Source organism: Lutra lutra, chromosome 4, assembly GCF_902655055.1.
Source record: "Lutra lutra chromosome 4, mLutLut1.2, whole genome shotgun sequence".
Lineage (NCBI taxonomy): Eukaryota > Metazoa > Chordata > Mammalia > Carnivora > Mustelidae > Lutra > Lutra lutra.
Window position 1 is genome coordinate 167,255,866 of NC_062281.1, and position 23,711 is coordinate 167,279,576.

The window sequence follows — 23,711 nt, forward strand, 5'->3', positions numbered from 1 at the left end:
CTGTAAGAATAGTACAGGGAACTCATATAGCCTTTATCCACTCATTATTTTTGCCTCCTACTCTTTTCCATTTAATTTATACACACAGATAGATATACTTCCCCCCTACTCTGCCAGTTGAGAGGAAGTTGAAGATATCATGCCTCTTGACCCCTAAATAGTTGAGTATATATTTCCTAAGAACAAGAATGTTCCCTTACATGATCACAGCGTGACCATCAAATTCAGGAAATCGAGCATCCGTGCACTGTTTCATCTTCAGTCCGTGCTCAGATTTCGTCCCCTTCCCCAGTACCGTCCTTTCTAGTAACCGTAGCGGTTGTCCTTCCCTGGGAAGGACTCACGCTGCAAGGCAGGGTCCGGACTCTAGTCTCCTTCTGTTTGGAGCAGGGTCTCGGTGTCTTTCTTGATCTCGATGACTTTGAAGAGAACAGGCCTGTCTTTAAGACCGTTTCTCAGTGTTTGCCCGGTACTTCCCAGTGACGTTCTCTCCCCGGAACACCTCACTAGTGCATCACGTAAGGACGTGCGTGAAGATGTCACTCCTAGTATTTGTGACGTTAACTTTGGCCGCTTGCTTGAGCCGGCTGCCAACTTTCCCCACTTTGAAGCGTCTATCTGTAGGCTTTAAATTGAAAGCTGACATTTTTTTCTCCTGACAACTCCCCCCTCCCCCACCCCCCATCTCTTTGAGGTAGCTGCTATTCACAGGTGTTGTATGTTTCCTATTTTCTTACATATTCTTAATGATCATTTTTACCCATAATCATTTTGTTTAAATTTAGCTTTTTAAAAATGCTTATCAACGTCATCATTGCACACAGTTTAAAGAAAATCGTTGTGAAGTTTGTCATAACGCGATGTTCTTCTGCTCCCTCCCCAATATCGTAATTTTTCTGCCTCCCACAGGCAACATTGATTTCTGTCAGATGTTTATTTTGGCTTCTATTGCTCTATTTCTGAAAAACAAGCTCACGTTACCGCTACTTGATTTTTTTTTTCTTCAGTTTTTGGCTATAATTTAGGTCAGACTTTGTGGGAAACAGACTCCTGGAGGATTGCACGTGGAAAGCTTATCAGGGAGGGATCTCAGGGACCACTCTTGTAGGGGCACGAGGAGAGCAGATTGGGCAGAGAGGGAAATGGAGCCACACTGAAGTCACACTGAAGCCTCGGCTGGTCCCAGGGGGACACTGGCGCTTTGATAGCCCTTCTGACTTGTTCTGAATTGAGGCCTGGGGGCCAGGCCTCTGAAACCCCCCTCCCCGGGTCATGAATTCTGGCCTATTCCCAGGAGGGGTGAGCGGCTCCCTTCCGCCGAGGACATTTCCTGGGATGCAGCTTCTCCCAGGCCTGGTAGCGTCTCAGGCTCCCGGGAGGTGAGAGTTGAGGGGGCTGGTCTTGAAGGAGATCTGAGTGGCTCCCCGCGCATCACTGCAGTCCACTTGGGCCGCCACTCAGATCCTCCTTGGCCGCTGCGCCTGTCTCCTGTCTCCTCCCCGCACCCGACCGTGAGGTGTTGCAGGGACGCAGAGCTCAACCCTTTGTGGTTTCTGAACCTCTTAGCCCAGTGTCTGCTTCTCGGACCTGCTTCTTTACTCAGTGGAAATGAAAGGCCCAGCTCTTGGATCTTTCCAACACATAGTTTTTAGAAAATCGTGTTATGTCATGATTATAATATGATAATGAAAGGAAAGTGAGTTCTAATAAAATAGTATGTTAAATGCTTGGACACAACTAAACGTGAAATATTTATCTATTTATTTATTTATTTTTAAGGTTTTATTTATTCATTTGACAGAGACGGCGAGAAAGGGAACATAGGCAGGGGGGAGCGGGAGAGGAAGAGACAGGCTTCCCGCTGAGCAGGGAACCTGATGTGGGGCTCGATCCCAGGATGCTGAGATCATGACCTGAGCTGAAGGCAGACGCTTAATGACTGAGCCACCCAGGCGCCCCATGTGAAATATTTAAACATGCACTTCTGCCTAGAGCCACAGCGAGCAGGGCGGACAGATACAGGGGTAATCTGTTGGCAGGATCACAGTACTGTGATTTTCTGAAACTGAAAATCTCTTGGTAAAATTCTGAACAAAATAAAAAAATTAGGGGCGCCTGAGTGGCTTAGTGGGTTAAGCCTCTGCTTTTGGCTCAGGTCATGATCTCGGGGTCCTGAGATCGAGCCCTGCATTGGGCTCTCTGCTCAGTGGGGAGCCTGCTTCCCCCTCTCTCTGCCCGCTTCTCTGCCTACTTGTGACCTTTCTCTGTCAAATAAATAAATAAAATCTTTAAGAAAAAAAGAAAATAATTAAATGTTTCCTCAGTTTATGTGGTAGGTCTGTTTCTGGAAAAATTCAATGCAAAAAATAAAGTTTTTTCTTTTTTTAAGATTTATTTATTTATTGGGCGCCTGGATGGCTCAGTCAGTTAAGCATCTGCCTTCAGCTGGGGTCGTGGTCCCAAGGTCCTAGGATCGAGTCCTGCATCAGGCTCGCTGCTCAGTGGGGAGTCCACTTCTCCCTCTCCCTTGCCTCTCCCCTCTCTTCACCCTCTTGTGCTCTCCCACTTGCTCACTCTCTTGAATGGATAAATAAAATCTTTAAAAAATTTTTAAAATTTATTTTAGACAGAGTGGGGCGGGGGGGTCGTGGGGCACACAGAGAGGGAGAAGGAATCTTTTTTTTTTTTAAACATTTTATTTATTTATTTGATAGAGAGAGAGATCACAAGTAGGCAGAGGCAGGCAGAGAGAGGAGGAAGCAGGCTCCCTGCCGAGCAGAGAGCCTGATGCAGGGCTCGATCCCAGAACTCTGGGATCATGACCTGAGCCGAAGGCAGAGGCTTTAACCCACTGAGCCACCCAGGCGCCCCAGGAGAAGGAATCTTAAGCAGACTCCCCACTGGGTGTGAAACCCAATGCAGGGCTTGATCCCAGGACTCTGAGTTCATGACCTGAGCCAAAACCAGGAGTTGGCCACTTAACCAGCTGAGTCCCCCAGGAGCCCCTATAAGTCTTTGGATTTATATTTAAAATGGAGTTAGGTTCTTAAGATTTTTCTCTGCTACATGAATGTTTCTCAGGGCATTTGAAAGTCTGAGAGGATTAAGAATAATTCTTCCTTAGGGCGCCTGGGTAGCTCAGTCAGTTAAGTGTCCAACTCTTGATCTCAGCTCAGGTCTTGATCTCAGGGTCATGAGTTCAAGCCCCATGTTAGGCTCTATGCTGGGCAGGGAGCCTACTTAAAAAAAAAAAAAAAAGCAAAAGAAAAAGATTTATTCTTCCTTACGTGGGACATTGCAAGACAATTAGATTCCTTGCTCCCTTCCCCCTAATGCCAATATCACCCCAGGATTACTGACAACCAAAACATAACCTTGAAGTTTCCAAGTAGCCTCGAGGGGGCAGTCTTACCCTATTTAGAACCAGCCCCCTCGCCCGTCCCTTCCAGTCCCAGGGCTTCCTGCCCTCCCATCAGCCATGCTGGTCCCTATGGGGCGTCTCAGAGCTCACGGGCTCTCTTGCTGCTTCCCTGTCAGACGCTTCCTCCCCTCTTCCTTGTCTCTGTCCGTGCCACCGCTGCCCACCTAGCTGCCTGCTCAGCTTAGCATCATCCTCGACCCCCTCCTCCGCCACACACGTCAGACCCACGTGTCTTTTTTTTTTTTTTAAATATTTATTTGACAGAGAGATCACAAGTAGGCAGAGAGGCAGGCAGAGAGAGAGGTGGGGAAGCGGGCCTCCCGCCAAGCAGAGAGCCCGATGCGGGGCTCGATCCCAGGACCCTGAGATCATAACCCTGGCCGAAGGCAGAGGCTTAACCTGCTGAGCCACCCAGGCGCCCCCCACACGTGTCTTTTCGCTCTTTGGTCCACCTGTTCTTCACCCTCCCTCTGGGAGCACCAGGTCCTCACACTTCTCTCTGTTTCCAATTCTGCCTCTTCCCTTCCGGATCGGTGTGCAAGGCAGTCAGAGAGCATCCTTTCCGAACAGAAACCCGCTCCCGTCACTCCACGGCCGAGAGCCCTCCCGTGGCTGCTTCGCACATGTGGCATCCAGGGGGACCCACTGGCCTGGGGCCTGGCACCACCCCAAGCTCCCCAAATGTGCTGCTCTGCCCTCTGTCCCCATGGCAGTCTTCATGTCACAGCTCACTCCCCCTCAGGACCTTGGTCATGCCACCTCCTCTCCTGGAACATTCTTCCTTTGGCGTGGACACGGTTCACCCCTCACTTCCTTCAGGTGCCTTGCCCCCTGTGCGAGAGGCCTGTCCTGCCCTTGCTCTCTAGAATGGGTGTTCCTGTCATCCCTTCTTTCTCATCAGCTTTGGTTTTCCTCATATATTTAATATTAGCCTCATGAGACTCATAAGAGAGGACACTGTCTTAATCACTGCTGTATTCTAAACAGCGTAAATAAATACTTAAATATTTCAAGCGGAGGTTCATGAGCTGATTTGTTGCATGTCAGCCCTGATCACCACCAGCACTGAGAGTGGAAGGGGACACGGTCACCATCCAAAGGGAGCACGCCGTCTCGAGGCCCAGCCATGGAGAGCGGGCTTCTCGTTAACACCCACGAACTTACAGCTCCGTGGACTCCGCTCCCCTCAGCCCCTGCCAAACCTGGGCTTTTTAAACTCAGATGTTACCTCCTCCTAAAGCCTTCTATGGTATTGTAACCTGTGTGTTTGTGTGTGACACACATGCATGTAGGTGACTGTGTCTTTTGCTTCCATTTGCTGAGCAAGTGTCTGTGCCACTAGGCTTTGCTGTTCTGTAGCATGATTTTTTTTTTAAGATATTATTTATTTATTTGACAGAGAGAGATCACAAGTAGGCAGAGAGGCAGGCGGGTGGCGGGGGCCTGGGGGAGCCAGGCTCCCTGCTGAGCAGGGAGCCCGATGTGGGGCTCAATTCCAGGACCCCGGGATCATGACCTGAGCTAAAGGCAGAGGCTTTACCCACTGAGCCACCCAGGCGCCTGATTTTTTTTTTAAAGAGTGTTACTGGGATGCAGTTCACATACCATTCAGTTCACCCATTTAAAGTATACATCTCAGTGGTTTGTACTGTACTCATAGTTATGCAGTCATTACCACAAATAATTTGAGAACATTTTTCAACAAAAGGAAACCTCACACCCTTTAGCATTCCCTGGGTTGTCCCCCAGCCCAAGGCAAACACTAGTCTACTGTCTGTCTTCCTGGTTTTTTTCCTATTCCGGACATGTCATGTAAATAGAAGTACACAGTATATGGCCTTTTGTGGCTGGCTTCCACTTGGCGTAATGTTTTCAAAAAAGTCCATCTATGGAATAGCAGTATTGGTACGTAATTCTTTTTTATTGCCAATGAATATTCAGTGTATGGATATACCACAGTTTGTTTATCCATTCTTAAGTGGATGGACATTTGTGGTGTTTATACTCCCGGGTATCATAACGCTGCTGTGAACACGCATGTGTAAGTTTTTGTGTGGACGCATGTTTTCATTTCTCCCAGGCAGATACGCTGGACCACATGATAACCATTTTTTAATATTTTGAGGAACTGCCGGACCATTTTCCAAAGTGGCTGCACCATTTGGAATTCCCACCGCAGCCTGTGAGGGCTTCTGGTTTTCTGTACATGCCCGCTGCCCCGAATACTGTCTCTTTTATATTCTCTTTGTATTATCCTAATGGTATGAAGTGCAGTCTCACTCTGGTTTTGTTTTGCATTTCCTTGATGGCTAATGATATGGAGTATCTTTTCATGTGTTTATTGACCATTTGTATATCTTCTCTGGGAAAGTGTCCGTTCAGATCCTTCACCCATTTCTTTTTTAAAGATTTTATTTATTTATTTGACAGAGATCACAAGTAGGCAGAGAGATAGGCAGAGAGGAGGAAGCAGGCTCCCCACTGTGAAGAGAGCCCAATGCGGGACTCCATCCCAGGACCCCGGGACCATGACCTGAGCTGAAGGCAGAGGCTTTAACCAACCCTGAGCCACCCAGGCACCCCTCACCCATTTTTTATTATTGAATTGCGAGAATTCTTTGAATATTCTAGGTAGAGGTCTTTTATCAGATACATGATTTGCAAGTGTTCTCTGTCATTCCGTGGGATGTTGTCTTCTTTCTTTACAGTGTGCTTTGAAGCACAAATGTTTTAATTCTGCTGAAGTCCAATTTATCTATTTTTTTCTTCCATCAGTATATTTTTGACATCTTTTTTTTTTTTAAAGATTTTATTTATTTATTTGACAGAGAGGTCACAAGCAGGCAGAGAGTCAGGCAGAGAGAGAGGAGGAAGCAGGCTCCCTGCTGAGCAGAGAGCCCGATGCGGGGCTCAATCCCAGGACTCTGAGATCATGACCTGAGCCGAAGGCAGCGGCTTAACCCACTGAGCCACCCAGGCGCCCCTATTTTTGACATCTTAAGAAACTTAAGAAAGTTTTGCCTAACCTAAGATTATGAAGATTTACTCCTATATTTTCTTTTAAGAGTTTTATGGCTTAGCTCTTACATTTAGGGCTTTGATCCATTTTGAGTTAATTTTTGTGTTATAGTGTGAGAAAAGAGGTCTCATTTCCTTCTTTTGCATGTGGATGCCCAGTTGTTGCAGCATCATCTGTTGAAAAGGCTGTTCTTTTCCTGTTTAAATGTCTTGGCGTCCCTGTTGATGCCAATAAAACCATCCCTGGGTTTTATTTCTGGCCTTTCTATTCTGTCTCGTTGATCTCTAGATCTGTCCCATGCCAGTCCCATGCTGTCATGTATCCTCCAGCTCCATAGTACATTTTGAATTTGGCAAGTGTGAGTCCTCCACGATTTTGTTCTTTTTTTCAGATTGTTTTGCCTATTCTAGGTCTCTAGCATTTCCACATGAATTTTGGGAATAACTTGTCAATTTCTGCAAAAAAATCCAGCTGGGATTTTGATAGAGGTTGCACTGCATCTATAGATCAGTTTGGAAAGTGTTGCCATCTTAACAGTATTAAGTTTTCCAGTCCATACATGGGGGTCTTTCCATTTGTTTAGGTCTCCTTTCACCTCTTTCAGTAATATTTTATAGTTATCAGAGTATAAGCCTACACTTTTTCTTTTGTTTTCTTCTGTTTTTTTTTTTTTTTTTTTTTCCAGGAAACCTCTTTATTGGGCAAAGCCAGCCTACCCTTGGCCTACAAGGGACAAAGAATGTGGAGAAGGAGGCAGGGATCTCGCAAGGTCAGGGACCCAGACATTTTGCGGGGCCAGCAGAGGGCAGAAGCGCGGGTGTTGAATTTATTCCTAAGTTTTTATTTTTTTGCTATTATTGGAAATGGAGTTATTTCTTTTTTTAGAGATTTTATTTATTTATTTGACAGAGAGTGAGATAACACAAGCAGGGAGAGTGACAGGCAGAGAGGGAGAAGGAGGCTCCCCGCTGAGTAGGAATCCCGACATGGGGCTCGATCTTAGCACCCTGGAACCATGATCTGAGCCAAAGGCAGATGCTTAACTGACTGAGCCACCCAGGCACCCCTGGAACTGTTTTCTTGATTTCATTTTCAGATTGTTCATTGCTAGAGTGTAGAAATTGATTTTTGTATATTGATCTCGTATTCTGCAACCTTGCTGAATTTATTAGTCCTAATAGTTTTCTAGTGAATTCCTTAGGATTTTCTGTATACCAGATCATGTCCTCTGCAAATTTCACTTCATTTTGTTGCCATTTCCCCTGACTAGAACCTTTAGTACAATGTTGAATGGGAGTGGTGAGGGCAGACATCTTGGTCTTATCCCTGCCTTTAAGGGGGGAAATACCTGGTCTTCACCATGTGGGGGTTTTCTGTAGGTGCTCTTTATCGGACTGAGGAAGTTCCCTTCTATTCCTTGTTTGTTGAGTGTTTATCATGAGAAGGTGTTGGTTTTATAACGTGCCTTTTCCGTGTCTATGGAGAGGATTGTGTCTTTTGTACTTTATTCTGTTAAGGTGCTGTATTGTATTGCTTTTTGGATGTTAAACCAGTTTTGCGTTCCTGAGACGAATCCACAGTTACCTTTTGAGGGGCTAGACTGTGAGCTACACCGGGGTTACAAAGTAGAAATGAAAGCACAAACCAATCTAAAATGATTTGAGCAGCTCTGCTCACCATTTCCTTGACTGTCCATTGAGCAAAAAACTAAGGGATCCACATGGTGTTGTCCTAGATTCTGAGCTGCCTGCTCGAGGGGCTGTCAGCAGTGTGCACGCACACCCCTCTGAGGGCATCGCTTCCCATAACATAAGTCCTAGCTTTTGTGCCGCTGCCCGCCAGCCAGGTCCCAGGAGTTTGCAGAGGTTGCAGCTGTGACTGGACCATCTTCCTGGGACAGGCCAGGGACCCTCCCCCGCCGTCTCCCACCTTTGTCCGACCCCCGCAGGCAGCCGAGGTCAGAGCTGGTGCACGAGGGCCTCGGTCCTCCTGTCCCCTGCTCCCGGGCCAGCAAGGTAGCTGAGCTAGGCTCCACTGGCGCCCTTACACGTGGCCGTGAGTGTGATGGGCACCAGGCCACCCGTTTAGTCACTGACCCGATGGTCGGCACTGTCGCACTGAGAAGGCCCGGAGGCCTCCTGCCAGCCGTGTGCCTGGTGCTGGGGAGTCAGCCAGAGATGCTTCCCACCCCCGGACCCCAAACCAGTGGAAATCGAAGTCTGGCGCCACAGCTTGTAGCGTGGCACACCACGCTGCCTACACCAGTGTTTGGCAGCCGGGCCACCTCCCAGCATGTCCCATCGGTCACCAGAAACAATGTCCAGGGCTGCCGCCCGCTCCCCTGCTGCCGGCCAGGGGCTCTAGATAAGGCTCGACGCTCAGGTACCACTGGGCAGGGCTGGCTCTCATTTTGGGTTAAAAGTCAGGTTGAGCCTGGAAGGGAGGAGAGAAGCCCGCTGGCTTGTGACCCCAGGCCAGCTCCTGTGGGGGAGGGGATGCTGCTAGCCCCGTCTCTGGCATCCTAGGCCAACCTTGGCCTCTGCTTTTGGGTGGGCTGGGGCCCACCCCTGTGGCTGGGATCTCGACCTGCAGGATTCCCAGCAGGGACCTAACCCAGGCCTCCCTCTCACCGCCGCTCAGTCATGGCTGTCAGGACAGGCAGCGGTGAGGCCAGGATAATGGCAGCTGCTCGGGGCTGGTGTGACGCCTGCGAGAGGAGAGAGGTCTGCCAAGTCCTCAACAAGGCTGGCTCTCAGAGGGCATGTGGGGAAGGGGAGCAGGCTGGCCTGAAGCCCCAGGAAGGAGAACCCGTCACAACCCTGTGAACCTGGGAAGTGGGAGGGCTGGGTCCCTTACTTTGCTTCCCTGGTCGCCCTGGGAAGGCAGGACCAGCAGGGACAGCCTGTCTAGGAAGCTGGCGGACCGGGAACCACAGGGTGGCAGCCGCACTCTCTGTGTTGTGCGAGGGCTTCCCCACCACAGGGGTCCACCCATAACCTCCCCCCGCAGGTGGTGAGATGCAGGGTCCCGCGGTTCCTGGCTGGTGACCTGAGCACCCGGCTGGGCCGGGGCCAGGGCTCCCGAGAGCAGGGTCGTGGGTGCCCCACACCTGCCTCCAGGGGAAGAACTGTGACAGAACTGGGGTAGAGGTCAAGGTATAGGATGCTGCAAGTTATGTTTTCAAAGAAGATTTAATAACAAATTTTCTAAATATATCATAGATTGAGTAAATCAGATCAAGTAGTGCATAGAATATGATCCTAACTTTGCAAAATATCCATATATTCTATATAAAGACAGACATGTGTGTGTCAAGGAAAAAGACTGGAAGGGATTATTAACAATGCTTAGCTCTGTGTGCTGGGATTATGTGTATTTGTATTCTGCTTTTTATTTTCAAAAATTTCCCTGGTGCACACATAATATTTTCTTCAGCGAGGAAAAAAAAAAATTTTTTTAAAGAACCAAGTGCTTGCTCAAGCCTTCCCAGTAAGAAGAGAAATTCCAGAACACCCCCGCTTCAGCTTCCTGGAGGTCGCAGGTGGTTGCTGGATGTCAGGAGGGGGTGGGGACACAACAGCCGTGTCCTCAGCAGAGATGCCGAGCCGCATGGCTCACTGTGAGTCCCTGTTTGTCCCTGCAGGCTGGGACTTCCGCAGGCAGGGGACTGTGCGAGTCCCTACCTCCTCCTGAGATAGGACCACATTTAGATTTTTTAGGAAAAGTGCAGCTTTAAAGTGAACACAGCATCTCCTGGACATATTCTGGGAGGAGCAGGTGTTAACAGCAAGGCCAGTAGGGGAGGCCCAGATACACACATTCATTCAAACTAAGACCTCTGGCAGATGCTGGTCACTGGGCACCATGCAGACGCCGTGCCGAGTGCTTTCGTGGACGCACCAGATCCCACCTGATCTGCCCCTGATGGCCTTGTAAGGGCAGAACCGATACCCCATTCAGAGGGAAAAATCCTCTACCTCAGACATTACAGAATTTGGTCAGTTTAACAAGAGGCAGAGCCAGGATTCCATGCCAGGTCTCCTGGTTCCAAAACCCACCCTGCCTTATTCACAGCCCCCTTTCCTGTGCAGTTCTGGGCATTTCTTGAAGCATGTTACCCACGTCCCTTGAGAAAGACCCAAGAACAGGGCTTTGCCTGATGGGCTGGCATCCGGCCAGGGCCGTGCTTTGACGCTGGAGATGTACTGGGGCGGGGGGAGGCACACAGAGCAGCGTCCCCCCCAACACACACACTAAGGGCTCCAAACTTGGCTATTCCTCTGGCCTTTCTTCCTGGAAGCATTCCTTTGCTGTCAGTGGGCCTGAGCTGACCAGCCTTAGGCTTCTAATGTGCAGCCTTGAAGGAAGCCTGGGCTGCCGGGGCAACCATGTAAACAAGATGGCTGTCCCTTTACTGACTTTGCATCCATTGTTCTCTGATGCCTTTTTTGTTTGGTTTCCATTTGGTGGCTGCCTGGATGGCTGGAGGTTCTAGAAGTCTGTCAGAAAGGCCATGACCAGTCTACTTTTGGCTTGATTGTACAGAAAAGGACTCAGATCATGGTACTGATGTGCCTGCTTGGCATACCCAGTGGCCAAGGCAGTCTGCACCTTTAAAGCATTCATTTTATAAGCTTTCCAGAGCATGCCAGGTTATGTGCTAGGCACTGAAGAGACCAAATACTGACATTTGTCCAAAGTCTCCAAACCTCTACTCCCCTTGATGTTGGGAGGAGAGAGCCATTAACTAAGGTCCCCAGATGGCAGGTTTCACATCCTGTGGCAGCTAGACTCAAGCTATGTCTGGGCCATGGAAGAGAAGGGAAGGTCAGGGTTTCAGGCTGAGGAAGGAGTCCTGTGTCCCCATGTCACAGAAGAGAAACTGAAGCTTGAATCTGGAAGGGGCCTTGTCCGGATAGCAAACAGGTCAGTGGCTGAGTTGGAACCAGAATATGGGTGGGTCTCCTGACACTCCAGCCACTTTGTGCTCCAATCCCTGCCAGCCTGAGGTCAAAGCCCCCTGCTACTAGGGAACTGTCCACCTCACAGATAGTCTGGGTGCACCCTCGGTGTACAGAGGGAGGGTCTCCCTCTGCGCTCGCTCCAGACTCCCCTCCCCGTCCCTGTGGAGGGGCCACTGTCCTGCAGCAGGGCCCCAGCGTCCACACCTGCTGGCCCAGGCCCCTCCTTGGGGTGCGGAGCGACTCCTGAGGGACTCATCCTTGGGCACATGGGGGCCTACACCTCGGCTGGGCTGTGTCTGTGGGGTGGGGCGGGCCCACGAGCTGCTTTTGATGACACGGTATTTTAGGGTTTGGGCAGCTGGACTCTCTCTGCGCCAGCAGGTAAATTACAGGCTTAGCAAGTCAGAAATCAAATAAACAGCCCAGCTGCCTGTGGCAGCTGCTCCGAGGAGAACAGTGGTTTCCGGGAACCTCCCCACCCGGGGCCAGCCACATTACTGCCTGTCACTCCCCTGGGACAGGGGCCTTTTCTTTGGCTCACAGGTCTCGAGAAATAAGAAGGCGCTCCTGGGTGCAAGGGTGGTGCAGACTGGTGAACAGCCTGTTCTTAAGCCCTGGATTCTACCAGACAGTTCCCACCCTGGCCCCGGGCCCGTCCTGCGGTGGCCCAGGTACCATCTGTGGGTGAAATGGTTGCTCCTTAGTGTGGCAGAAGGGGGACCCGAGCTCAAGCTGCTGGGTGTCCGGAGTTCTGTGCCGAGGGTTCTGAGGCCAGTCGAGGTCACTGGAAAATCCACCCGGGCTGCTTACTGACGTTGGCCGTGGGTGAGGAGCTGAGGAGCAGGGGCCTGAGCGCCATGGTCTCCCAGCCTGTACCTCCCACTGCGGCCACTGTCGTCACTTCTTGAGAGCTAACTTTGTCTTAGTGCAGAGCCTCACATAGAAAAGGTGGAGGGAACTGGACGCCCCCAAGGTTATCCACGTCTGCGGGCGGTGGTCACCTCTTCCCCCCAGAAGGGGAAGACATGCCATAAATCATCCCTGTTGGCTTCTGTCTTAGTACAAGGCCCATCCGGCTTGTTCTGTTTCTAATGTGCTAACTGCTAGTGGGCCAAGTTCGGAGCCCAGTAATACACGGTCCTGAAGGCGAGTGCGTGCTCTGGAAATGCCCAGTGTGCTGCCTGGAAAGGGGAAGACACCCCCGCCCTGCTCAGAGCCCAGCCAGCCATCCTCACACTCCAGATGCCCCTCAGATGGGCCTGGGCCAGCCAGTCTGGGCTGGGGTGGCCCAGCATGCGTCCTAAGGCAGGACTTCCAACTGGAACCCAGTGTGGTCTGTGTGTCTGGGGCTGCTGAGTGCATCAGGCCTGTCAGAGCTGTGCCGGCCCATCTGCCATAAAGCCCAGGGGAAGGAGCAGAGGGGTCTGGGGAGACCCTGGCAGGCTGTGGCAGGAGTGTGGCGGGCCCTCCCTGCCACCCCACCTGAGCAGTGATAGTCCTGGAGGGTTTCCTGGCTCTGGAGAGGGGCCTGTCCTGGGTGGGGGCCCCCTGTGGCAGGCACTGGCCTCAGTGGCAGCCGCAGGCCCGGACCACCATGTTGCGGTGCTTGCGCAGGATGACATTGTTGCTGCTGTCGTAGTAGAGCACGGAGGTGGCGCTCAGCTTGGTGGGGGCGCAGCACGCCTTGGGGACTGCATCTGGCTTCATCAGGTGCACCTGGCCGGAGCGGGGGGCAGGCAGAGGCGTGAACATGGCGGCCCTGCCCCGGCACCCCCGCCCTCGCAGGCCCCAGAGTCTCTGGCCACTCACCCTCCACTGCTCCGTCCTCTGCCTGCAGTGCAGGCAGGTGCTCATGCGGGGACCCACCCCACTCCGTCCCCCTGCACCCCTGCCCTGGCCCGCTGCCCTTAGGGCCCACCCACTCCCTTCAGACAGGACACCCCAGCACATGGTGTGCCCAGGAGCCCTCCGGGGACCCCTCTGCTCCTCTCTCTGTGCTTTCATGATGTGTCTGCATTATCTCTTGTCCCCATTAGCTGTTTGCCGTCTGTCTCCCCTCCCAAATGTGGGCCAGTGAACATTCCCAGAACCAAACAAAGCCCAGAATCCTTGGTCCACCCCCGGAGTGTCCAGCGCTCTTACTCCTCAAAGCACTTCCCAGCCCTGACAATGACCTCCAAGGCAGCTCCTGTTCTGGGCAGATGGAGACCGAGCGTGTGGAGGCCGCGCGTGGTGCCAAGTCACGTGGCTCTCAGCGGCAGGACGGGGACCAGGTGTGGGAACCTGTGACCCTCCTAACAGCCTGACTGCCAGCAAAGAGCCTGCCTGAGGGAGTGGCCTCAGGCCTCCCAAAAACAGTTCTCCTGAGCAGTGGTGGGATGGGCTAGGGAGACGGGAAACATGCCAGCAGGCAAACAGGACCCATGGGAAAGCACAACAAAGCAGGCCCTCCACTCCAACAACAACTCTGTCCCCAGACAAGGCCTCCTATTCCTGGATTCACCTGCAGACCCCAGGGTTCACCCCCACCCCAACCTACTCTGAACAGCGGCCCTGCCCCAGCCCTTGTCAGGGGACCACAGGGGCCCCAGCCCGCTCCCTGCCTGCCCCGCCCTTGATCCCGCCCACCTGCACACTGCCGCCAGAGCAACGCTTCTAGAGTAAGTCAGCTCGGGAGACTTCATTGCTAACCCCCTGCACCAGCTTCTCAGTTTACGTAGGATTAAGTCCACCCACCTGGCACCTTAAGTGGGACCCCAAGGCCCTGTGAGTCGGCCCCTGACCACTTCCAGCGTCACCTTCCTGGCCACCCAACACCTTCCTGCAGCCCGAGCCCACCTAGCCATCCTGACTTGGGAGCTGCAGGCGCCCAGGAGCCAGGAGGAGCATGAAGCACGTGCATCAAGGACAGCCCGGGGACTCACAGGTCTCATCACCCCTGAGCTCCTCCCGGAAAGTGGCTTCTGGGGGCTGGGGGCAGCACATCCATCCCACTTGACGCAAGGAAGGCAGGGCAACTGCAGAGCCGAAGCCCCGGTCAGTGAAGCACAGCTTCTCTCCCCTGGGGGCCTCACCTTCAACCACCTCTCACTAGACAAATAGGCTTGGGGATACCAGGAACTGGGATTCTAGGTAAACATTCTAGAAAGAAATCTCAACCCTAGAATCAAGAACACTTAAAGCACTTAGGAATGGCAGAGTTGGTAGAAGATGGCAAAGTGGGAGGACCCGAGCTCACCCCATCCTGCACATACAGCTAGATGACACATCCCTGTAAGTAAGGCAGAAAATGACCAAAGGACCAGAACAAACTCCGCAACCAGAGGCAGAGAAGAGGCCACATGGAAGAGAGCAGGATGGGCAGAAGCGCAGCAGGAAGCTCCCCAGGCCTGCAGCTGTCTGAGAGAGTGGACAGAAACACTAATAAGGAGCTGCGTGGGGAAGGCAAATCCCTATAACATTGGGCTTTGGAAACCAGAGGAGTTGAATTTCATGAGTTCTTAAAACCATCAGGACTTGAATCCTGGAATTTGAAAAATCAGCAGCCTGGTTCTGGGAAGGCCGGAGGAAACGGAGTCCCCACCTACGGAGACAGTGGGACAGATGGCCCACAGAGATCCAACACAGAAGCAGCAGCTGGAAGAAACCTTGGACCATAGGGGAGGGAAAGCTGTTTACCCCTGAGTGTGACCCCAGGCACAGAGATGTTGGGGGACTCCTTTGGGAACAAAGGAGTGGACAAGCACCCTTTCCCTCCCGTCCCCCAGCATAAATACACAGCCTGTGGGAACCCCACAATACCCCCACCTACGTTGCCACCCCGCCCCTGCAGCCATGCCCGCCTCAGTTCCAGCACTGCGGGTCCCCTCCTGCAGAGAGAGGGTGGTTGCACAAACCTTGCTCCCACCAGCCCCCCGAGCTTTGGCTGGCCTCGCTTCCTACAGAGCACCAGCACAACCCCCCCCAGCAAACACTGTGTAGCCCACCCCCCATGAGTGTGGCCAACCCACCCTCTCCAGTAGTCTTGCTGGAGCCCATTCAAGCACGTAAGCACGGTGGTGTGCACACAGCCCCACAGGACCCTCAGAGACTCCTGCCCCAGGGAAAGATGACTACACGCACCAGTCAGGCTGTGCCCCAGCAGGTGACTGGGGACAGACAGGGGGTCTTATTATAGGCCCCACACACCAACAAAAGCTGCTCAGGGGACAACACAGGAAAACACCCTGCGGTTTGGTGCTGCTGCATTTCACAAATGCCTGGTGTGACTCCACTCAAGCCTGCCGTGGCCCCAGACTGGCCCTCCACCGCCACAGGGACCAAACACTACCCACAACAGGCAGAGAGAGCCATCACGGACAACCGGACTGAAAGAAAAAGTGGCTCAGCCACAACAGCAGGCTGTATGCAACACATATAAGAGATACCCTGTGAGGCATCAGCTTCCAGTGAATAGGGGACACTGTTATAGGACACTACGGGACCTCTTCTTCAGAAGGCCACTACTTGTAAGAGCAGGAGACATAGCTGACCTTCCTAACACAGAGAAACAGACACAGAAAGTTAGACAAAATAAGGAGATAAACATTCCGAATGAAAGAATAGGACAAAACCAAAGCAAGAGACCTAAGGAAAACAGGTAAATGATATACCTGATAGAGAATTTAAAATAGTGATCAAAATGATCCCGTACTTGCAAAGAGTAGAGAATATCAGTGAGACTCCTAACAAAGAGATAAAAGAGGACCAATCAGAGATGAGGGACACAACAAATGACTTTTAAAACACACACGCCAGATAGAATAAATAGTAGGCCAGAGGGCTCAGAGAATGACTCAGGGACCTGGAGCACAGCGTAATGGAAAGTAATCATGTTCACTAGATGAGGGGACAAATATGCAAAATGAGAGTGGACTTTGGGAACTCAGCAACACCATCAAGCATATAACATCTGCATTATAGGGATCCCAGAACGAGGAGAGAAAAGGAGGCAGAATATTTATTTGAGGAAATAACAGCTGAAGAAGTGGAAGGAAGAAACAGAAATCCAGATTCAGGAGGTACTGAGAATCCCCGAACAAAATCAACCCAAGGAGGGCTACACCAAGACCCATAGTAATTAAAATGGCAAAAAGCAGTGATAAGGAGAATTTTTTAAAGCAACAAGAGAGAGAGAGAAAGAGAGAGAAAAACAGTCACATACAAGGGAAACCCTATAAGGTTATCAGCTGAGTTTTCAGCAGAAACATTGCAAGCCAGAAAGGAGTGCCATGATCTCTTTGAAGTGTTGAAAGGAAAAATTCTGCAGCCAGGAATAATATTCTGTCCGGCAAAGCTACCATTCCAAATAGAAGGACAGATAAAGAGCTTCCCAGAAAACAAAAGTTAAAGTAATTCATGAGCACTAAGCCAGCCCTATAAGAAGTGTTAAGACTTTTTGAGTGGACAGAAAAGACTCTAAAATTAAGAAAAGCAGCACAAAAGCAGTAAAAATAAGTATGTTTATAAAAATCAGTCAAGGGACTCAGAAAATAAAAGGATGTAAAGCAGGACAACATATACCTAAATGACGAGGGTGGGGTTGTAAAGAATGGGCTCATCTTAAACAACCATCAATTTAATATAGACTGTTCTATGCAGAAAATGTTATGTACAAACCTAATGATAACCGCAAATCAAAACCCAGTAACAGATGTGCAAAAATTAAAGGAAAAGGTATCCAAATATGTCACTAAAAAAAGCCAACTAGTCATAAGAGAGCAAAGGAAGAAAGGAGCAGAGAAGAACTACAAAAACAACCAAAACAGAAGTAACAAAATGGTAATACATACATCCCCATCAGTAATTACTTTGAATGTAAATGGACTAAGTGCTCCAATCAAAAGACTGGGTGATGGAATTGATGCAAAACCAAACCAAACCCATCTGTATGCTGCCTACATAAGAGACTCATTTCAGATCTACAGACACCTGCTGTCTAAAGACACAGACTGAAAGTAAAGGGATGGAGAAGCAGTCATGCAAACAGACACGAAAACAAAGCCAGGACACCAATACTCATATGCGACAAAATAGACTTTAAAAGAAAGGCTGTGGGGCGCCTTGGTGGCTCAGTGGGCTAAGGCCTCTGCCTTTGGCTCGGGTCGTGATCCCAGGGTCCTGAATGGAGTCCCACATCAGGCTCTCTGCTCCGTGGGGAGCCTGCCTCCCTTCCTCTCTCTCTGCCTGCCTCTCTGCCTACTTGTGATCTCTGTCAAGTAAATAAATAAAATCTTTAAAAAATAAATAAATAAAGGATGACACTATATAATCATAAATGGAACAATCCAACAAGATATAACAATTGTTAAAAGCGGCGGGGGGCACCTGGGTGGCTTGGTCAGTTAAGCCTCTACCTTCAGCTCAGGTCATGATTCCAGGGATCTGGGATTGAGCCCCGCATTGGGCTCCCTGCTCAGTGGGGAATCTCCTTCCTCTGCCCCCTTCCCTACTCATGCTCCCTCTCTAATAAATAAAATAAAATCTTTAAAAAGGAAGATATAACAATTATAAATATTTATACACCCAACATGGAAGCACTCAAATACATAAAGCAGTAAATAACAAACATGAAGTAACTGATGATAATACAGTAATATCAGGGACTTTAACACCCCAGTCACATTAATGGATAGATCATCTGAACAAAGTGAACAAGAAAACGGTCTTTGAATGACACATTTGACCAGTTGGTTTTAACATCTATTCAGAACATTGCATTCATACACATTCTTTATAAGTACATAGGGAACATTTTCCAGAGTAGATAACATTAGGCCACAAAAGTAGTCTCAACAAATTACAAAAGATTGAAGTCATACCAGGTATCTTCTAACCATAACACTATGAAACTAGAAACCCATCCCAAGAGAGTCTGGAAGGAGCTCAAATATATGGCGGTTAAATAACATGCTATCAAATAATGAATGTGTCAACCAACAAATCGAAGAGGAAATTTAAGAAATACATGGAAACAAATGAAAAATGAAAGCACAATTGTCCCAGATCTTTGGGATGCAGCAAAATCTGTCTTAAGAGGGAAGTTTATAGCAATATAGTCCTACCTCAAAAAACAAACAAAAATCTCAAATAACCTAATCTTACACCTAAAGGAGTTATGGAAAGAACAAACAAAACCAGCAGAAGGAAAGAAATAATAAGGACTACAGCAGAAGTAAACAAAATAGAATTGAAAGAGACCAGGGCACCTGGCTGGCACAGTTGGTGGAGCATGTGACTCTAGATCTTGGGTCTGTGAGTTTGAACCCCATTTTGGGTGCAGAGATTACTTACTTAACAAAACAAAACAATAGATCAGGTCAAGGAAACCAGGAACTAGTTCTTTGAAAAGATCAATAAAATTAATAAACATTTAGCCAGACTCAAAAAAAAAAAAAAAAAAAGAAGAGGGAGCAGACTCAAAATCAGAAGTGAAAGAGGAGTAATAACACTACGGAAATGTAAAAGATCATAAAAGGATATTATGAAAATTATATGCTAACAAATTGGACAACCTATAAGAAATGAATAAATTCCTAGAAACATACAAACTATGAAAACTGAAGCAGGAAGAAATAGAAAAGTTGAACAGAGCAATTACCAGCAATGAAATTGAATCAGTAATCACAAAACACCCAAGAAACAAAAGTCCAAGACCAGATGGCTTCACTGGTGAATTCTACCAAAAATTTAGAAAGGGATTACACCTATTCTCAAACTGTCCCAAAAAGAAGAGTAGAAGGAAAACATCCAAATTCATTCTACAAGGCCGACATTACCCTGATCCCAAAACCAGAAAAAGATACCACGAGTAAAGAGAACTATAGGCCAATATTGCTGATGAACATAGATGCAAAATCCTCAACAAAATATTAGCACCCTAAGTCCAACAATACATTAAAAAAATCATTCACGATGATTGAGCGGAATCTACTCCCTGGATGTGACGGTTGTTCAATATTCACAAAGCAGTCAATCTGATACATCAATAAGAGAAAGGGATAAAACCATATAATCATTTCAATAGATTTTTCAGCTTGTGAAGGTACCCCGGCCACAGCACCCAAAGCCATATCGTCTGTGGAAAGCACAAAGGGAAAAAGCGCCTTCGGGGCAGTGAACAGGGGAGGTCGGAGCCCAGCAGCTCAGCGAGGCACACCTGCATCCCTCCCTGCACACACATGCAGCAGGCAGCTGAGCGCACATGCACATCACTCACCCCACATATACCTGTGTCCCAGGGTGAGCACACTCGTGCACACGGTGATGTGTGTGTTCAGAGCACATGGGCCCCAGGAGGGATGCACGTCTGTTACGCAGGTGCCGTGTGTCTGACCATGAGCAAGCATGTCTTGTAAATCTGGGTACCCACATACTGTCTGTGGAGTCCCCACACGTGTGTGCAGTGCACAGAGGTTGGTGTGCACGAGCAGTCAGGGTAAGTCAGGTATATGCAGGTTGAGGTACACAGGCGTCTACACGGCCAGCACGGCCATATAGGCACCTGTTTCCCTCTAGGCGCGGGCCTTCATTGCTCATGTGTGCAGGGAAGGTTCTGGGCAGAGAGAGCCCCCTGACCCCCTGGCAGAGGCTTCCATTCACCCGGCTGTGCCAACCCCCCTCCCCGGGAGCCGGACCAGACAGACGCAGTACTGACCAGGGACTGCAGGATGGCGTGGTTGGTGGCGTTCATGCACGAATCCAGTGGGAACGAGCACTCGCCCTCACAGTAATAGGCTGAGTAGCCTTGGGGGGCAATGACCCAGTCCTGGGGGTGTAAGGGGAGAAGGTGAGTCCCATCCAGATGCCCCCTCCTGAGCTCCTGAATCTAGCACCCGGCACAGGACAGCTTGGGGCTGCCCCAAACCCATCCCCCAGCCCCAGGCCAGTCAGCCAACCCCAGGGTCCCGAAGACAGCCTCCCCTAAGAGGCTGGACACTACCAGGAGACTCTCAGCAGGTGAGGCTGGGCACAGCTCTGTCCCCTTCATGTGCAGTCAGTCCAGACCTTGTCCTTCCCGCCTGCCCCCACCGCCCACGCCTCCTAGAGCTGCAGTCCCAGCAGGTGCGCAGGCGCACTGCCCACCACGGCCTCCGTTTCCCTGTTGCAGATCTGACCTGTTAGAGCTGAGGATTCAAACTATCCCTCTTTTCATGGTTTTTACCAAAAAGCACCTCTCACGATAAAAGTAAGACATTTTCCCTTCTAAAAAACACAGAAGAACCTAATGCATGAGAAAATGAAAATCACCCATAATTCTACCTCCTCCTGGAGCTACACTTAGGATCTTGGGGTGGGGACTGTCTTTAAGAAGAACGAGGAGAGTCAGAAATTACCAGCCAGCCGAGGTCCTGGAAGCTGACGTAGAGCTCATGCCGCCGACAAACCTGCCGACCGTGGGTGCCGTGAACATCGTCTGCAGGGACAGAAGCACAGGTCTTTTCTGGGGTTCCTGCTCATGCAGCTAACCCCGGGGGCTCCCAGGGCGGGGACACCCCACTGGGCATATTTGTTGAATAAATGAATGAAGTGGAACTAAGGCATGTGGTGTCATAAAGCCCATCCTGCAGCTCTGCTGGTGCCCTGACCCAGCTCGAGAAACTTCCATGGCTCCAGGTGGCTCCTGATAGCTACGGAGTAACCCTGCACTGAGCCCAGCCTCCTTTGACTTCCAACCTGTGGCCCCTGAGGCGCCAAAGCACAGGGCAGGGGACCCTGGGCCATCAGGCGGCTCCTCATCTGCAGAGACACCTCCTGACCTACCCCCACCACTCCTGCCACACCCATTCAACCGGGTTGAGTGGCTCCATGGAGGCCAAAGGGCTGACTCCCCGTGGAGGAAAGGAGGGCAGGAGGGCAAAGCAGGCCCACCCCGATCCTGAGGGACTCGGTCTGGTGGGGAGACCTTCACATAAACAACTGTGGGTCCTCAGGGTCCCCAGGGGAGACCTGAGAGCCACCAGTGCCTGGAGGAAGGGGCACCTGGTGCTGACAGAGACTTCTGGAAAAAGCCCTGGTGAGCCAGGGGAGGTCTGAGAAGGCGCTTCTGGGTGGCAGGGACAGGGAGGGCAGTAGCTGGACTTTAGGGCACATGAGGCAAAGGAGCGTGTCGGGAAAGTGCTAGAGGGTGAGCACAGGCTTGAACCTACAGGGGGCCTGGAGGGTTTTGTCCCTTGGAGCTGTTCTGGGGCCCAGCCCAAGGCCCGTCCTGGACCTCACCAAAAATCCCTGGGAGTCTGTTTGCATGTGGCAGCTCATTGGTTTTCTTCAGCAGCCTCCTCTTCAGGGGCCTGGCTGCCCGAGGGGCTCGGATGGGACTGGGGTTCGCCCTGAAAAAAGTGACCAGGAAAGGCTGCTTGGAGCGCGGTGCCCGTTGCCCCAGCAGACCAGCCAGGCCAGGATCCACGCTGTGCCCTGGGATGGAGATAGGAGAGAGGGCGGTCACTCACGGGCAGGGCCGGCACGGGGGACAGCGGGGACCCTTCCACTAGAGCCTGCACGGGCCCTGGCCCACGGAGGTGGAGGGCCTCAGTTTCCTCATCTGGAGACCCAAGGGAGATGGTCCAAGGAAGACAGGGGAGGGGGGCCTTGCCAACACAGGGTCGTCATTTGTGACAGTGATCAACATTGCCATCTGTGAAGCCCTTTACTGGTTTGAGCGACTCCCACTTGTGACCCTGTGTGTCTCCACAGTAACATGGACCACATGCTTCACGGAGAAACTTTGGAGCCACACCACCAGGGGAGCACAGAACCGTGGTTCCCACAGCCGTCTGAGAGCTCCAAGCCAGAGTTCTCCCGCCCACCCCATACTTTCGGAGGATTCGATGGATTGTGTCCCAGCAGATGGGAGCAGCTGCCAGGACATAGCGAGGGCTTGTTCTGCCTGCTGCTCCCAAGAGCAGGGCCTTAAGTGTCCCCTGATGCCCACAAATAGGACACTGGAGGCAGCAGGGCAGCGACATCAAGCCAAAGTCCCAGAGCTGGGGGTTCAGCCCACGTCTAATTCCAGACCCCAAGATCTTATTCACTTAAGGAGATAACCCCAGGTTTGAGGGTCAAAAAAGAGAGAAAAGACTGTGGGCAGCGAAATACGGGGGCCTCTGGCTAGGTAGAGGGATGCCCGTGAAAATGGGATTTGGCTCCAAAGCTGCTTAAAGATGAGATTGTCTTAAGAAACACAGACATGATCCTTGGAAATGGTGACTCTACCAATAAAACTAACTTCTTGTACCTCTTTGTATTTCCAAAGGACCTCCTGATTTTTTAAAGATTTATTTATTTATTTTGGTTGGGGAGGGGCAGAGGACAAGGGAGAAAGAATTTCAAGCTGACTCCCGGGCAGGGCTTGATCCCATGACCTTGAGATCATGACCTGACCAAAACCAAGAGTTAGCCAGGCTGCTCAACTGACTGAGCCACCAGGCTCCCTGCCTCCTGATTTTTTAATTGTCAAAGTAATACAATAGCAACTGTAAAGTAACCTTTGAGAAAAAAAAAAAAAATCCCTCTGAAATCTCTCCACACTACAACACAGCATTTTCATATTTCTGGAATATTTCCATGTCAATTGAAGTTTTACACAATGGTGACCATGAGTATCTATATTTTTTTCAACTTTTTCACAGAAACACGTTCACTGCTGTTTAAATGTCTCCACAATGAGCATTTCAAATGTATAAAATCCTTTGAGAAAATACACCATAATATTTAGATATTAGCTTCACTTTAAACATGTCAGTTATTTCCTGGCTTCCACTGTGAAGACGAGAGTGCCACAGACCCCTTCATTTTCTCTCCCTTTGGAATTTTCTTAAACAACAGGAGAGGATTATTAACTCAGTTTTATGCTTCATAACATGCAGAGCCAACTGTTCCCCTTCCGTGTCCCTGTCCCCTCGATGTGGCCACCCTGACACACACACACATTTGTATAGAAACACATGCGTTTATCATCATACAGTATACAGATGTCCACATGTACAAATACCTATGTTTGCTCCATTAGTGGGTCTATTATGAGTCGCTGGGATACACCACAGGTCAAGGGCACTGCCTTTCCCACCCACAGTCCTGCTCAGCTGGTAAAGGTCAGCCCTTCAATAGCTGTGCTGTAGGCCCATGTCCTTGGGCCAAGTTGACTGAACAATGAATCAATCCCAAGACTGAACTCTGACCTATGACATCACCTGCCACACACAAATGTCCTGGACCCATTAGAGGCTCACTTGGGAACAATCGTGCTGGACAGGAGGTCATCAGCAGCAGG

The 23,711-nt window shown here is 50.3% G+C and overlaps 1 protein-coding gene across 4 annotated transcripts in view; it reads right to left on the bottom strand.

The window, feature by feature from the left end:
- Positions 1–2,214: 2,214 nt before the first annotated feature.
- Positions 2,215–23,711, bottom strand: part of BMP8A (bone morphogenetic protein 8a) — a 42,701-nt gene continuing 21,204 nt past the window's right edge. Inside the window, exons 4-8 of one of the 4 annotated variants that reach the window (XR_007126670.1) lie at positions 21,662–21,856; positions 20,779–20,858; positions 20,100–20,210; positions 11,607–13,120; positions 2,215–2,225 (exon numbers count right to left, since the gene is read on the bottom strand). Coding sequence is in view for 3 of the 4 variants with exons in the window: in XM_047726237.1 (XP_047582193.1) it covers positions 12,971–13,120; positions 20,100–20,210; positions 20,779–20,858; positions 21,662–21,856 (536 nt within the window). In the remaining variant the exon portion in view is untranslated. The other 3 variants (XM_047726237.1, XM_047726239.1, XM_047726238.1) reach the window with 3 other exon arrangements.